The sequence below is a fragment of the Papio anubis genome, chromosome 4 (assembly GCF_008728515.1).
Source record: "Papio anubis isolate 15944 chromosome 4, Panubis1.0, whole genome shotgun sequence".
Classification (NCBI taxonomy): domain Eukaryota; kingdom Metazoa; phylum Chordata; class Mammalia; order Primates; family Cercopithecidae; genus Papio; species Papio anubis.
The window spans coordinates 27,072,880-27,087,310 of NC_044979.1; the positions used below are offsets into that span (position 1 = coordinate 27,072,880).

General features: G+C 36.6%; 1 protein-coding gene across 5 annotated transcripts in view; it reads right to left on the bottom strand.

The window, feature by feature from the left end:
• Positions 1-3,457: 3,457 nt before the first annotated feature.
• Positions 3,458-14,431, bottom strand: part of MKLN1 (muskelin 1) — a 161,694-nt gene continuing 150,720 nt past the window's right edge. For 3 of the 5 annotated variants that reach the window (XM_021935344.1, XM_021935348.1, XM_021935347.2), the window contains exon 18: positions 3,458-7,868. In XM_021935344.1, coding sequence (XP_021791036.1) covers positions 7,747-7,868 — 122 coding nt within the window. In that variant the 3' untranslated portion in view covers positions 3,458-7,746. The other 2 variants (XM_021935346.1, XM_021935345.1) reach the window with 2 other exon arrangements.

The window sequence follows — 14,431 nt, forward strand, 5'->3', positions numbered from 1 at the left end:
CTACATAAATCTGTTCACAGGAAAATGTTACATTATTTTCAACTCTAAATTATGCAGAAGACTATACAAAGTAGTTAATTAATACTATACTATCTACCTTCTTTTCAAAAGACATTTCACACAAATCCAAAAAGTAAACTGGCTTAAAGAATAAGATAATCATAACACCTCTTGCCCAGGCTAATTGTAATGCTTAGGAAAGGAAGTTCACGTTTATTTTTCTAAATGGATGATTTGTAAGTAAGGAAGAAAATTGTTTACAATTGATCAGTCACCAAAATCATTTTTTTTTTCTGGGAAAGGAAAAAAAAAATCCCAAGATCAGTATACGACTTCTTAATAAATTTATCTTCCCCCGTGGAAGACTACTCATAAGTAACCTTTTGGACTCTGATATTTTATTATTAAATTTGGGAGTGAGTTGTTAATTACTTGGTATTAGCTATCTTGTAACTTGGTATTATTTGAGGCAACACACTACAGCTGTCACTTGCAAACACCTGATGGCATGGCTCTAATGGTGTAAGATCCTCTCCTTTGTTGTAACTCAATTTACAAAGCTCTGCCAGTTGCAATGGGATTGGGATTTATTCTGCATGCCTCCTCTAATTTACTTAAACACTTTACAGATGTGGAGGAGACCTAAAGAAAAAACCAAAATTATGAAATACTTTTTTTTTTTTTTTGAGACAGAGTCTCGCTCTGTCGCCCAAACTGGAGTGCAGTGGCCGGATCTCAGCTCACTGCAAGCTCTGCCTTTTGGGTTCACGCCATTCTCCTGCCTCAGCCTCCTGAGTAGCTGGGACTATAGGCACCCGCCACCTTGCCCGGCTAGTTTTTTGTATTTTTCTTTAGTAGAGACAGGGTTTCACGGGGTTAGCCAGGATGGTCTCGATCTCCTGACCTTGTGATCCGCCCGTCTCGGCCTCCCAAAGTGCTGGGATTACAGGCTTGAGCCACCGCGCCCGGCCTATGAAATACTTCTGATGCCAAACCCAGATCTCATTATTTCTTGGCAAAGCAAAATTAACAGAGACCCTTGGGATGATATATAATTAATTTAAGGCAAAGAAACTAATATCAGTTCAATTCTGTATGTGTTACAAGTTATACATGAAATGACAATTTTCCTCCTATGTTAAAGGGCTAGAAAATAAAACCAACCAAATGACATGAGCTAAACTGTAACAAAGGCTTTCTTGAGATTTGCTAACAAAGGAGAAATAAAGCTCAAAATTGGCTTTTTGAGTGGCTCCTTAATCATGCACACAGGCTTGTTCAGTATATCACACAGAGTGTTTCTTCTTCCTGCCAATTAATTTGGCATTCATTAAGTAATGAATGAAACTGAAGAATGATGATCTCCTCAGGCTGGTATTTGTGTGGCAGACAGCTCAGATATCTGAGCTAACTGCTGGGACTGCTAGCATCCCAGATGGTACAGAGCTATGTTGCAGCAAGAGCTTAAACTCAGTGAATAAGCAAGGGAGCCCCCAAACTGCATGTGGAAATGTTTCATGGCTGGTTTTCCTGCTGGATCCTTAACAAGGAACTGGCTATACGTAAGAAGCTGCTCACCTAGTTTAAGATTTAGAGCCCATTAACACTAGATTTTCTGTTTTAAGATCTCACACGGTTATCTGGGAGAAGGGAAGAAAGGTAACTAACCAAGAAATGCTACTTCCCAAAGATTATTTGGAATTACTGAATATTCTGGAAGCATGAGCTTTGAGGCCTTTTGGTAGTCTTTTTCCCAGCATCTCATTAACAAAATTCTTTTTCCTTTCGATTTGTGGACCTCTAAAATCCATGGGCAAAAAAGCTCCTATTTTTCCTCCTCTAACTACCCTCATTATCTTCTCTAGCTCGTTCCTGAAGTTTAATACTTCCAAGTCAAAATGCCTTAGATAAGCAAAATAGGACCTTGCACACAAATGTTTAATAGTTCCCTGAGGCTGTTTGAAAAGCAGATAAAAAGGAAGACATTATTTTATAATTAAAAGTGATACCTTAGAACTGGTCCAGTTCCCTACTAAACATTTCACCTTTTTTGTTGTTGACCCTACAGCTTTCAGATAACATCCATGTTAAATTCTGTTTTCCTGCAAGCTCGGCAGTGTTTGGGGATAGACAGCATACTGCAAATCTTATTTCCAAATAACGATTCCAATTAAGAAGATAAACTAGGACTACTCTTTCATTTTTGTGTTTTTAAGCTGTTAAGTAGGATCCAGCTCACAAAACTTTAGCAAAAAAGACAGTGATAATTTCCTCCGATGGCATTTCTCTCTGCACCACTAGAGAAACTAATTTACTATAACCTCTAATGACTCCTTAGGTTAAGGGCTACAGAAGCTACCATCAGATGATTTCACTGGCTATGACTGGCATAAGAGTTAGTCATTTGAAAATGGAGCTAAATTCACATTTTTTTTGTTGTTTTTTGGAGACAGAGTCTTGCTCTATTGCCCAGGCTGGAGTGCAGTGTTGCAATCATAGCTCACTGCAGCCTCAAACTCCTGGGTTCAAGTGATCCTCCCACCTCAGCCTCCCAAGTAGCTGGGACTACAGGCACATACCACCACACCTGGCTAAAAAACAAAAATTTTTAAAGTACAGATGAGGTCTTGCTATGTTGCCCAGGCTGGTCTCAAATTGCTGGGCTGAAGCAATCCTCCCGTGTCACCCTCCCAAAGGTCTGGGATTACAGGTGTGAGTCACTAAGCCCAGCCTAAATTCACATTCTTGAGGGGAAGAGACATTTATAAGACTGTATTATTTTTGAGAAAAAAAAAGAAAAGCAATTATTTCTTTTTTTTTTTTTTTTGAGGCGGAGTTTGCTCTGTTGCCCAGGCTGGAGAGCAGTGGCACAATCTAGGCTCACTGCAAGCTCCACCCCCCCCGGGTTCACGCCATTCTCCTGCCTCAGCCTCCCGAGTAGCTGGGACTACAGGCGCCCGCCACCACGCCCAGCTAATTTTTTGTATTTTTAGTAGAGACGGGGTTTCACCGTGGTAGCCAAGATAGTCTCGATCTCCTGACCTCATGATCTGCTCACCCCGGCCTCCCAAAGTGCTGGGATTACAGGCGTGAGCCACCGTGCCCGGCAAAAAGCAATTATTTCATGGCAATTGAAGCCATTTCTAATATTCAACTATGTCAGAAATTTAAAGTCAATTCTTAACACAAATTCTAGCTTCAGCAGAAAATCAATGCCACTCATGAGAGGTAGGAATAGAAACAAAAAGATTAAAAAATACAATAAAAAGAAAAACAAAAGGTAAATGGAAATTCTGATGATATGCTGAATTCAGGAGCTCTGCTATCAAACTTGTACTTTACCGTAGATAGTTCTATGACAAGAGTCCCTAATGCCAGGAAAAGAGGCCAACACAGGTTTCTCCATTAAAGCTGCCACAGCCATTATTACTATCCCCAAATGAAAATGACTCAAGTATGTTTACAGCAACATCTGAATGCTTTTAATTCCTTATTAATTTCATTATTCTCTTGTCATAAATAAGGATAATAGAGCATTTGCCTCAGAATGATTTTGATCTTTTTTCCCCAAGTAATACAATGCTCCTACAGAATGCCACAGAAAATCTTGGAAGTCTAAGGCTAACAAAAGTCAAGAATAAAGTTACATTAGCTAAGAAAAATAAATGGAAAAACAATTCACAGTATTTGGTGGATAGAAGGAAACCAAGGTTTTAAAAATCATGTATAAATAGAACCTCTAAGACAGGATTTATTGAGAAAAAGAAAAAGCATTTGGTGAAGAAATTGACATACTGCAGTAATGAGTCCTCACCCAAAACAAATGAGGGCAGCATCATTCATGTGAGCTCGTCAGCTTCATATTATTTCGACAAACTTGGAAATGTCTACCTTCAACCAACAGACCTCTAGACTAGAAGTTTTGGATAGCCAAGTCATTTCAGCATTAAAACAAATCACAGGGAGATAGAAGCCAGGGTCTAGAACCACAAAAGAATAGTGTTATTTGACTAATAAGGATTACAAAAATCTCTTGTGTTAAAGCGCCCAAAGATCTAATCTGTCATATGTAGACCCTCTATGATACTCCTCCAGTCATAAACTTTTTCTGGGGCAGCCTTCACATCCTAGATCAGGGGCTATTTTAGGAATTCAAAACTCGGTGAGAATTCAGGCAAGAATTTCTGCAAAGGGATGAAATTGTGGATTAATGTGGATTTTTAAGAAAAGAAGGGTTAGGAAGGGTTGTTTTTTTTTTTAATAGTTAGATGACTTTATTTAGAATATACGTTGTAATGATTCCCTCCCACAGAAATCACTTTAAACCATAACACACAAATACTGTGCAACATTCAACCAGCTAAGGATTTCACGTGACTTTCAGGAAATAAGTGACCCACAATTACCCAGTGAATTCCATGTAGTGTTAAGAATAATTGTAGGTACTTCTTCATGTAATTACCATGAAATTGAGTATAATTTAGAGAATAAAATCAGGAACATACTCCTAAGTGCTTTTTTGATCCATTAAGCATTCGTGCTTATCTCTCACTAAATGCTTGGGTGCCTCAAACTAGCTTTTGTTTACAGGCTAGATTTTAAAACACTGTTTTATTATACCTCTGTTAATGTATCTCTACATAGCACTTTAAAAGCAGACGTGAAGAGACCAACTGGAATAAGCTGCCAACTATTTATATACAATATACATACTTTGCCCAAGAATGCAGTTTTAGAAGCTTAAATCACTGAGCTCTAAACCCATCAAACTTTTCTATGATAAGCCAGTGACTTTTTAATGTATTCTATCAGTTTTTACTTATTAGACATGGACAGGTCTGTTTTCATATAAATGAAAATCAGGTCTAAAAGATGGCCTTGATAAGAGTTAATACTGTCTGTCACCTTCAGCACAGAGGTAGGCATTCAAGTCTGAATTCCTTTGTTTGAATAAGAGTGATATATTCTTGAATCAATCAAACTGGCCACATGAGGTCTCTGCCATTACCAAAATAAAATGCAAATGCACTTAAGAGGTATCTTGAAAATCAGATTATTTCTCATGAAGTACAAGCACTGAAAATAATGTTGGATATCTAGTTTAATTTCTAGTTGAAAATAATGTATTATACTAGGAAAAAGGAAGAATGAGGTTGAAGTTGGAGATAATACAAATGAGCAAACTGTATCCCACTTAATTCATGTGTCTAAAGTGTTAGCCAGGTGTTTCAATTAGGGATTCACCTAGGCTAGAATGAAATAATTGTTAGGTAGTAAAGCATATACACTTGGCTATATAAACAGTGTACCTAAATACCAAATTCGATTATTTAAATTATAGTCTATGCTGGAATTCTTGGAAATACATGTGGGTCCTTACTAAATAGTGACATCTTGTGAGCAACATGTCAATCTTAGTCATGGATATATGAAGCACTACATTCTCTGCAATCATTTCCAGCAGTGCTCCCATTAAAGCCCCACAGTACCGTGTCTGACTTTTCAATTATCTCCTCAGTACATCTATCTCACTTTGGCAAGAGCAAATGGCTCGCTATGATTCAACCCCATTTAAACATGGCAGTGAGCAAAAAATTCCAGAAATGAAGGGGGAAAATTTTACCTAAATAAAGTGAGGAAAGATGAAATTAAAACAAATATGTTTTCCAAAAAAACTAGTAGGGAAGCAATTAGGGAAAAACAAAAATAAAATTACTGAGGTCAAGAACTTAGTTTCCTCCAAGTAACATTTAAGGAACTGATGAAAACAATTACAAAGAAGCACTGTAAAAATAAATGGTGGAGGGCAGCAGGATTTCGCTTGCTTAATCTTTTTAAAGTGCCAGAATTCATACTAAGCAAAACTAGAGCTTTTAAATTTAGGAAGTCTTAGCAAGTTCAAGTTCTTCCTTGTCAATCTTCTGATTTTCACCTGTCTCCCAAAAGATTTAACAGGCTATATTAGTGATATTAATATTTTATGTTCTTGTGTCACTCAGGGGAATCATTTTATGAAACTGTTCAAGTATGTAAGTAAACTGTATTTGCTTGACTGGATAGCCACTTGGTTATTCTGCAGCTACACAAGTTGGTACTTGCTGAATTATATAGCATACCTTTCACAAGTAAAGGTACAGATCAAATTGCTTAAGAAATCACTGTTGACTGCTTTGGGATGCTAGGAAAGCCAAGGAGCCCATGATTCAAGCCTAGAACTAACAAAAATACATTCCCATCAATCCCCAAAAGAAGTAAAACCATGTACTAAAGACAGAATAAAGTGGGACCTCAATGTTTCATTCCTATACATGACACTTTTTGAAACTGCAGGTTAATTTCTTCTTTGGTGAGGCCTAATCTTGCTACTCAGGGACATACTTGATTCCATAAAGCTATTCACTCTTAAGAGCCACTGGATCGACCGACATTTCTTTAATACGAGTCTGCTTCAGCATGGTGGCGGTCAGCTTCACACAACATGGTTTTTGAGCAAATGTAAGCACTAGCCAGATGCAGGTTCCCCACATTGCATTCCACAGCACCTTCTCAGAAGATATGTACCTCTCTCTCTCACACAAAAAAAACCGACCTGTGGAAAAGTGCATCTGCCATACCTTGTTTTTTAATGAAAAAATATTTGAACTGTTCACAAAGTCTGGTCTATGTGCTTAATGAAATGCCTGTCAGTTGTATACCACTGGACAACCACAAACCATTTCTCTTTAAAATATCAATATCCACAAGCAGATATAGAGAGACAATGTGTATAAAAATAAATGAAAGCAAAGCTCTGGAAACCCAGCCTCCTCTCTCAAATGAAAATACTACAGAGACAGCACAAGAGAAACGGGAGCCCTGGTTCTGCAGAGCTCTTCTGGACGAAAGAGTCATTTTTCTCCTAAAATTGCTATGAAGATATTATTCACTACTCGATCCCTCCTGCTGGTCATTTTTAGAATGGCTCTTAAAGGTTCTGAACTATTGTCTCCTCAGTTTAAGGTTTCTGTGACTCAAAGTCAGATGCTACTGTAATATCTACTATAAAATATATCATTACAGAAATATTATATACCAATCTCAGATAGGTGCTAGGGTCAATCTCAGGTTTCATGTTTAGTTTCATGGCCAAGAGTGCAAACTTGAGACCTCAGTTCTGCCTACTGTTTAACGTAACACAAAACAAGTCAACACAGACACAGATATCACCTTAACATACATCAACTGTCCTAGAGAACTATACACTTGTTAAGAATGAAGTAAAGAGGTAAACAAGTGACACCACTTACACGCAGTTGTGTGATGGGAGGTGAAGTGAAATGGGAAGGGAGAAGGCAGGTCATATGACCAACAGCAACAACATTCAAAATACTTGTAGTGCCGAATCTGTTAATAGTGCTTATTTCCCCCAATTAAAAAAAAGAAATAAAAATCTGAAAGGGTAAACTGCCTAGTTTTTCTTTTATACTCATTAATTCTTAAAAGATAAAGTAAGAAAAATATATATATATATTTAACTGGAAAGTATACCAATTTCACTTTATTAGCCTAATTTAGGAATAGGATGAGGAGAGCAGGGTTGAGGTCAGGCATGAAGGAAGAGGGTAAAAACTTGTGATGGTTAAGATCCCTTCAAAACTCTGGTGCAGTCCTCAATCACTGCAGCTTTACTGTCAGTCAATGGAGCTGCAATCCAAAAGATGGAAAATCGACTCCTGTTTTCCATTTCTGTGTCCAGTGACTCTTCAGTTACAGTGTGATGAGGTCTACCAGGTTGCCTTTAGGTGGAGTCATGCTGTCAGGAAAGAAATTTACTAAGGTGTCAAAGAGCTGAGTTCTTTGAGCATAGGTGTGATCCACATCAGAAAAGCCTGGTGAAGAAGATACAAAGAAACATCCATTGTGTTTAAAACATGTAACAGAAAAACTAGTTGAGACCAGCAGCAATGTATTTTATAATGGAGAAATAAAATCAGGCTTCAAAACCAGGCAGACACTACTGATCTGACCCCAGTTCCACTACCTGGCTGTGGTGTGACCTTAGGTAAATTAATCAGACTTTCTGGCTTTCAGACTTTGCTTCCTCAGCTGTAAATATGTGACAATCCTGTTTACTGCATCCAGTTATCGTGCAGATTAAATGCAGTTACATGAAAAACGTCTAGCAGAAGGACTGGCAATTCAGTTACTAAATAATACTGATCTTTCTTCTCTTCCTTACAAGGTCTTTCCTCTGCTGGTCCACTGAGGAAATTCCACTTGTCTTTTCTGACTTGTTAATGCTTCTGAACCACTAAGAAGTTTTTTGGTAATAAAAATATAATAAAATCAAAATGAAAGGTCTTTAGAAATTAGTCTAAAATCATTAATGTCTCTGAGACAGCTGGAGGTAGTCTCAGAGAACTGAGTGATAACACAGATGACTGAGGGAAAGAGATACATGTACAATATATAGAATGGTACCTGTGCGTAATAAACACTATACCTTTATGCTACTATGTACCAGGCCCTATGCTAGGCACACATTATATGAGGAATAGGGCAATAAACTACTTCTATCCTGATAAATATTAGAAAGCGCATGACATTTTTAAAAGGTAGGGACTGTTAAACTAAAGGATTTTCCCCCAACCTCTAATAAACATTCAACGATCAGGTTCATTCCAGCTAAAGGAACATTCAGTGAGATGCTGTCTTCATCAAGTGGTTTATCTCAGCTGCTTCAGATTTCTTACATACAAATGAGATATTTAAGTGATAAAATAAAATAAATAATTTCCCCTATTCCTGAAATAGCTGAGACATGAGAGCACTGCTGAGTGCCATGAGAAACAGAAACAGAGCCATCAAGAGTTATATATGCCATGGTGTTCAGTGAAGGCGACTTCAGATCAGACTGCTTTTCATTCAACTTAGAGAATCATTTTAGGTCCAATCTGTTTTAATCTTGTAGAAGAACAGGAATAGACCATAACATTGCCAAGGATACCAGTTTCCTGGAAGGAACATAAACAATGCCTCAAGAACAGCACATTCCTTTTTATTTTTTAAAAATACATTGTTTTAAGTTTGAGGAAAATGTTTACTTGAGATGAGCTTGAGTTTAACAAAGCCCACTATCGGATCATGGAAATGAATGGAAAGAAATACTCCAACATATTAACAAAGGTTATCTCTGCGGTGAGATAAGAGTCTGCCTTTCTATTTTATGCTTTTTTTTAAAAAAATTTTCAAATTGTTTCTTTTTCAACTTTTTATTTTGAAACATTTCAAACCCACACAAAAGTTTCAAGAATTGTGCAATGAACACCCCATATAGCCTTCACTTAGATTCATCTCATCAATTGTTAAAAGTTTCACCAAATACGTTCTCCCTCTCTCTTTCCCTGTGTGTGTACCCCACTGAAAATCTTTTTGCAGAACTATTTGGGAGTAAGTTTTAGACAGCTTTGCCCCCTATATGCTCAAACTAATTTCAGCTAAGAACAAGAACATTAACTTACATAATCAATATATATTAAATTCATGAAATTTAACATTGATGTCCCAATAATACCAGTCATTTTTCAGTCACTTTTTTATAGTCATGTTTCCTACTAACATCCAATCCAAGATCACATACTGAATTTAGTTTCCAGTCTCTTGAGTTTGAAACAGTTCCTCAGCCCCTCTTTGTCCTTTATGATACTAGTACTTTTGAAGAGCACAGAACACTTATCAGTGGAATGTGTTGAAGTTGGGTTGCCTGATTGTTTCTTCATGATTAGATTCAGTTTATGCCGTTTTGGCAAGAATACTACAGAAGTGATACTGTGTGTCTCAGGGCATCATCTCAGAAGGCATGTGGTATCAGTTTATCCCAATACTGATGATGTTAACTTTGATCGTCTGCTTAAGCTGGTATATATGCCAAATTTCTCCAAGGTAAAGGTACTCTTTTCTACCTTTGTAATAATAAACTATTGATAGGGAGACAGCTTGATGAGACTGTGTAAATATCCTGTTCTCCAACAGCCCTGCATCCAATAATTTAGCGATCATTGATGATTCTTTCTAAAACAATTATCAGTTATATGATGGTGATTTTCTAACCCTATGATTCCTTCTACAGTTGTTGACATTCTATTGTAAAGAAGAGCTTTTTCTTCCCCTCCTCCCATTTTACTTATTTGTTCACATCACTGTGTACTCAGGGATTCTTCTCTTGTTCACTATGTTATACTCATTACTGTCATCATTCAGATATTCATACTGTCCCAGATTTGACCAATGAGAGCCTTTTTGAGCTCGCTTCTGTGTCTTTTTTAAATATACGCATTAATTTTGGGGTATCTTCTTACTTTCTGATATATGTCCAAATTCATCTTTACACAGTTCTGGAGTCCTAATTCCTTTTAGCTGTGACTATTATTTAAAAACCAAGCAAGAACAGCTGTACTAATTGCCAGGGTATCACTGTTTCTAGGCCTATGCACACATACCTATCATATGCATACATTTTTTTAGAATATTACAGTTCATGCTTTTATTGTTAATTCTAATTTCTTAAAGCCCCAGAGGATTTAAGAAATTAATCCTTCTCTTATCCCATTCCATATCTCCTTTCTTCCACCAAGAAAACCCTCTCAGCAACATCGTATTTGTTCAACTTAAAATACATAAGAGTTCTAGATTTGCTATATATGTACCACCACCAACAAAAACTCAACATTACTTTGCTTTGTTTTTAGACTATACCTCACTGAAAGTATACAGTCTAAGCACTGTATTAAAATGGCTTAGTTCTCTCTTTTATGTTCTGAATATGTAGAAGTACAATGCCGTGTTATATTTTTAAAATAAGATATTGATTCTGTAATGCTACTCTAATAAAGTAATACCATTTTCTTGAGATCAAATTATCTAAGAGGGAAGAAACACTGAGTTCCTGTGTGGTAGGTACTTTAGGTATGATTATATTTCATTGTCACAAAAACAATGAAGTATTATAATCTCCAGTTTCAGATGAGACGACTTAGAGAGATTCAATAATCTTAAAGTTATTACTATTTTTGTTCTTCATCTATCTCTTTTACACAGAAAGAGATTCAGTAATTCAATGAAGTCTCACAGCTAGGGAGGGAAGAGATGGAATGTGGAACCCACGTCTGTCTGACTCCAAAGCCCTTTATTTTTCATTAACTCATAGTCATTAAGTGCTTAAGTTGTAGGGCAATGTACTAAGCTCATTTAACTCTCAAAGCCACATCTTTTATTTTTATTTACTATTTACCTATGAGGAAACTGAAATTTACACTATCATTAGATGAACGGTTAAATTATGGTAGATCCCTATTATGAATAATTATGTATCACTTCAAAAGAATACAACTGATCTAGTGTAGCTTCATAAAAACATCTACAAGCCACATGACTAACTTTAAAAAATTATGCTGCGGAATATGTTTTTACATTATATAATAAATTTAAACAGCACATACAAACCTATATATTTATATGGGGGGGTGTGTGTGTGTATATAGTTGATCTTGATCATTTACACATTCCGTATTTGTGAATTTGCCTCTTTGCTAAAATTCATTTGTAACCCCCAAACCAATACTTGTGGTATTTCTGTGGTTATTACAGACACGTGCTAAAGTGGCAAAATATTTGAGTTACCACACGCACACGTCCCCAGCTGAGGCTGAACTCTGTGATCTCTGCTACTTTCTAGTTTCGGCTCTTACTATCCACAACAGCCCTTTCATCATCTGTTTGGTGCCACATTTTTGTGTTTTTGGTGGCTTCACTGTTTAAAATGGCCCCCAAATGTAGTGCCAAAGTGCTGTCTAGCATTCCTAAGTGCAAAAAGGCCTTATGGGGAAAATATGCATGTTAGATAAGCTTGGTTCAGGTATGAGTTAGAGTGATGTTGACCATGAGCTTAATGTTAGTGAAGCAACAACATATATTAAATGAGGAATCTTTAAACAGAAACACACATAACATGTGGTTATATATTGATCAGTAGATAAAATGTTATGACCAGAGGCTTGTAGGAACCTAACTCTGTATTCTACTTTGAATGAGAACCAACTGCATCTATGTCTGTGTATATGATTGTGTGTGTGTAAAGGTGTATTACATATAAGTGATTATACTTGAGGGTAAAAGACAGAGATTGAGGAAAGTTGTTTAAGGAGAATCCTAAGCTTTATATGTAATCAATGTTTTTTCTAGAAACAAATAAAAAAGGGGTGGGGATCTAGGAAACTCATCAATAGCACCACAACTACTTAAATGGCACTGCTAGGACAACAAGGTGATACTAATTCTAAACCTCATGCTCCTAATCACTATGTTTATCTTACTTTATTTTCATACATAAAATAAAATGGAAAGAGGATGTAACCATTTGAGCAGTGGAAACTGGTAAAGCTCAGTGAGGGGTAGCACATTTAGTGGTTTAGAGAAGGCGTTCTGAAGCCATACTGACAGGGTTTTAATCCTGGTTTTGCCCTTCACTAGCACTATGCCTGGGCAAGTTACTTTAGCCTCTCTGCACCCTAGTTTCTTCATATACAAAAGGGGATCACATAGTAGCTACTTCATAGGGTTACTGTGGGGTAATCATGAGTTAAGACATGCAAAGTGCTTAGAACAGTACCTGGTCCCAAAGTAAGTGCTCAATAAATATTAATTAGCTATCACCCTATCACTAGTAGTATGACTGAAGGAAATGACTGCTCTAAAAATAAAGTGACCTATTAGGAATAATTTTTTGTTTTTAGAGATGGGGTCTTGCTACATTGCTCAGGCTGGATTCAAACTCCTGGGCTCAAGAAATTCTTCCATCTCACATCACCATGCCTGGTTAGGAATATACTTTTAATTTATCATCCTACACGTAGCTGGATTTTCCTACTGTGGTAAAGGAGAAATAACATGAATTCTCATTTTTTTCCTAGCATACACATTATTAAATGTACACTTATTTCTAACACTAAACTTCATATTTGGACTGTAAACTTCTAAAAAGAGTTGTGAGGACCAAAAAAGGACAAACCTGGGCAAGACAGTGAGATCTCATCTCTTCAAAAGATGTAAAAAAAAGAAAAAAAATTAGCTCAGCGTGGTTGTGCATGCCAGCAGTCCCAGCTACTCGAGAGGCTGAGGCAGGAGGATTGCTTGAGCCCAGGAAGTCCAGGCTGCAGTGATCCATGACTGCACCACTGCACTCCAGCCTAAGCATCAGAGCAAGACCCTGTCTAAATAAATAAATAAATAGGTAATATGCTTTAGAGACCAGATTTTTCCTACTTGTCACAAACCTTGCTGAAAAGAAGTTTAATTGTTCCAATTCATACTTTCTAGAAATAACATACAGCTCTCAAACTTAGCAAAGTGACTGAGTTCAATCTTACAAGTGCCTATAGCCACCAGAAGCTCTAAAATCAAGATCCTTGGAGATTTTCTCCGAGGTCACACATTTTTCCAAAACTAAGATAATATCACCTTCCATCTTTCCGATTCTTTAAAATATTACATACAATATTAATACTTTTATTTAATTCTCACTAAGAGATGAACGTAAATTGGATTATTTCTGGAGGGAGTCATTCAGAAAGTTTGGCTGAGGTTTTTTTTTTTCAGACTTTAGAAAATGAAATATTCATTTATACAGTGAAAGGTATAGTAAATAATCCATTTTATTTCTAATCTAATTGGCATAAAGATAAAATAGTCTGACAGAAAATGAATAAAAACAAGAACCAGGAACTCTAAATAGGCATGAAACCTTATGAAAAGTACTTCTTGTTTATAAATAGTAAATCAAATTTCTCATTATTAAAATTAGCATACAATCTGAATTTGCTCCTTATCCAAATTCACCAGTGTTACAAAGGTGACTTTTTTTTTGAAAAACAGAGACAAGATTCTGCTATGTTACCCAGGTTAATCTTGCACTCTCGGGCTCAAGATGATTGTCCCACCTCAGCCTCCAAAAGTGTTGAGATTACAAGCATTAGTCATCGCACCTGGCTAGAAGATTACATTTTTAAGGCAGTCAATATTAATGGTACCCTGAATGGAGCATTATTGCTTTACTGTGCTAAATGTCTTCCAGAATTATTTCATTTAATTCTCTCAGCAATTTGAGGCAAGTACTCCCATTACCTCCATTTTACAGATAAAGAAACTGATAATTAGAAAGTTTAAGTAACTTGCTCAAGATCACTTTTAAGAGATCCTGACTCTTAACCACCATCTCACATTCCAACCTCCTCATCACTAGGCTATACTACCTCCCCTCAGACAAGACAGGAAACAACATCCCACAGGAATTTTCCCTGCTTGTATTTTTCTCTTTTTGTGTTTGTATTGTTCTCAGTACATCTGAGGTTTGTTTAGAATCCAAATAAAACAAACTATTCCTGACAAAATATATTAG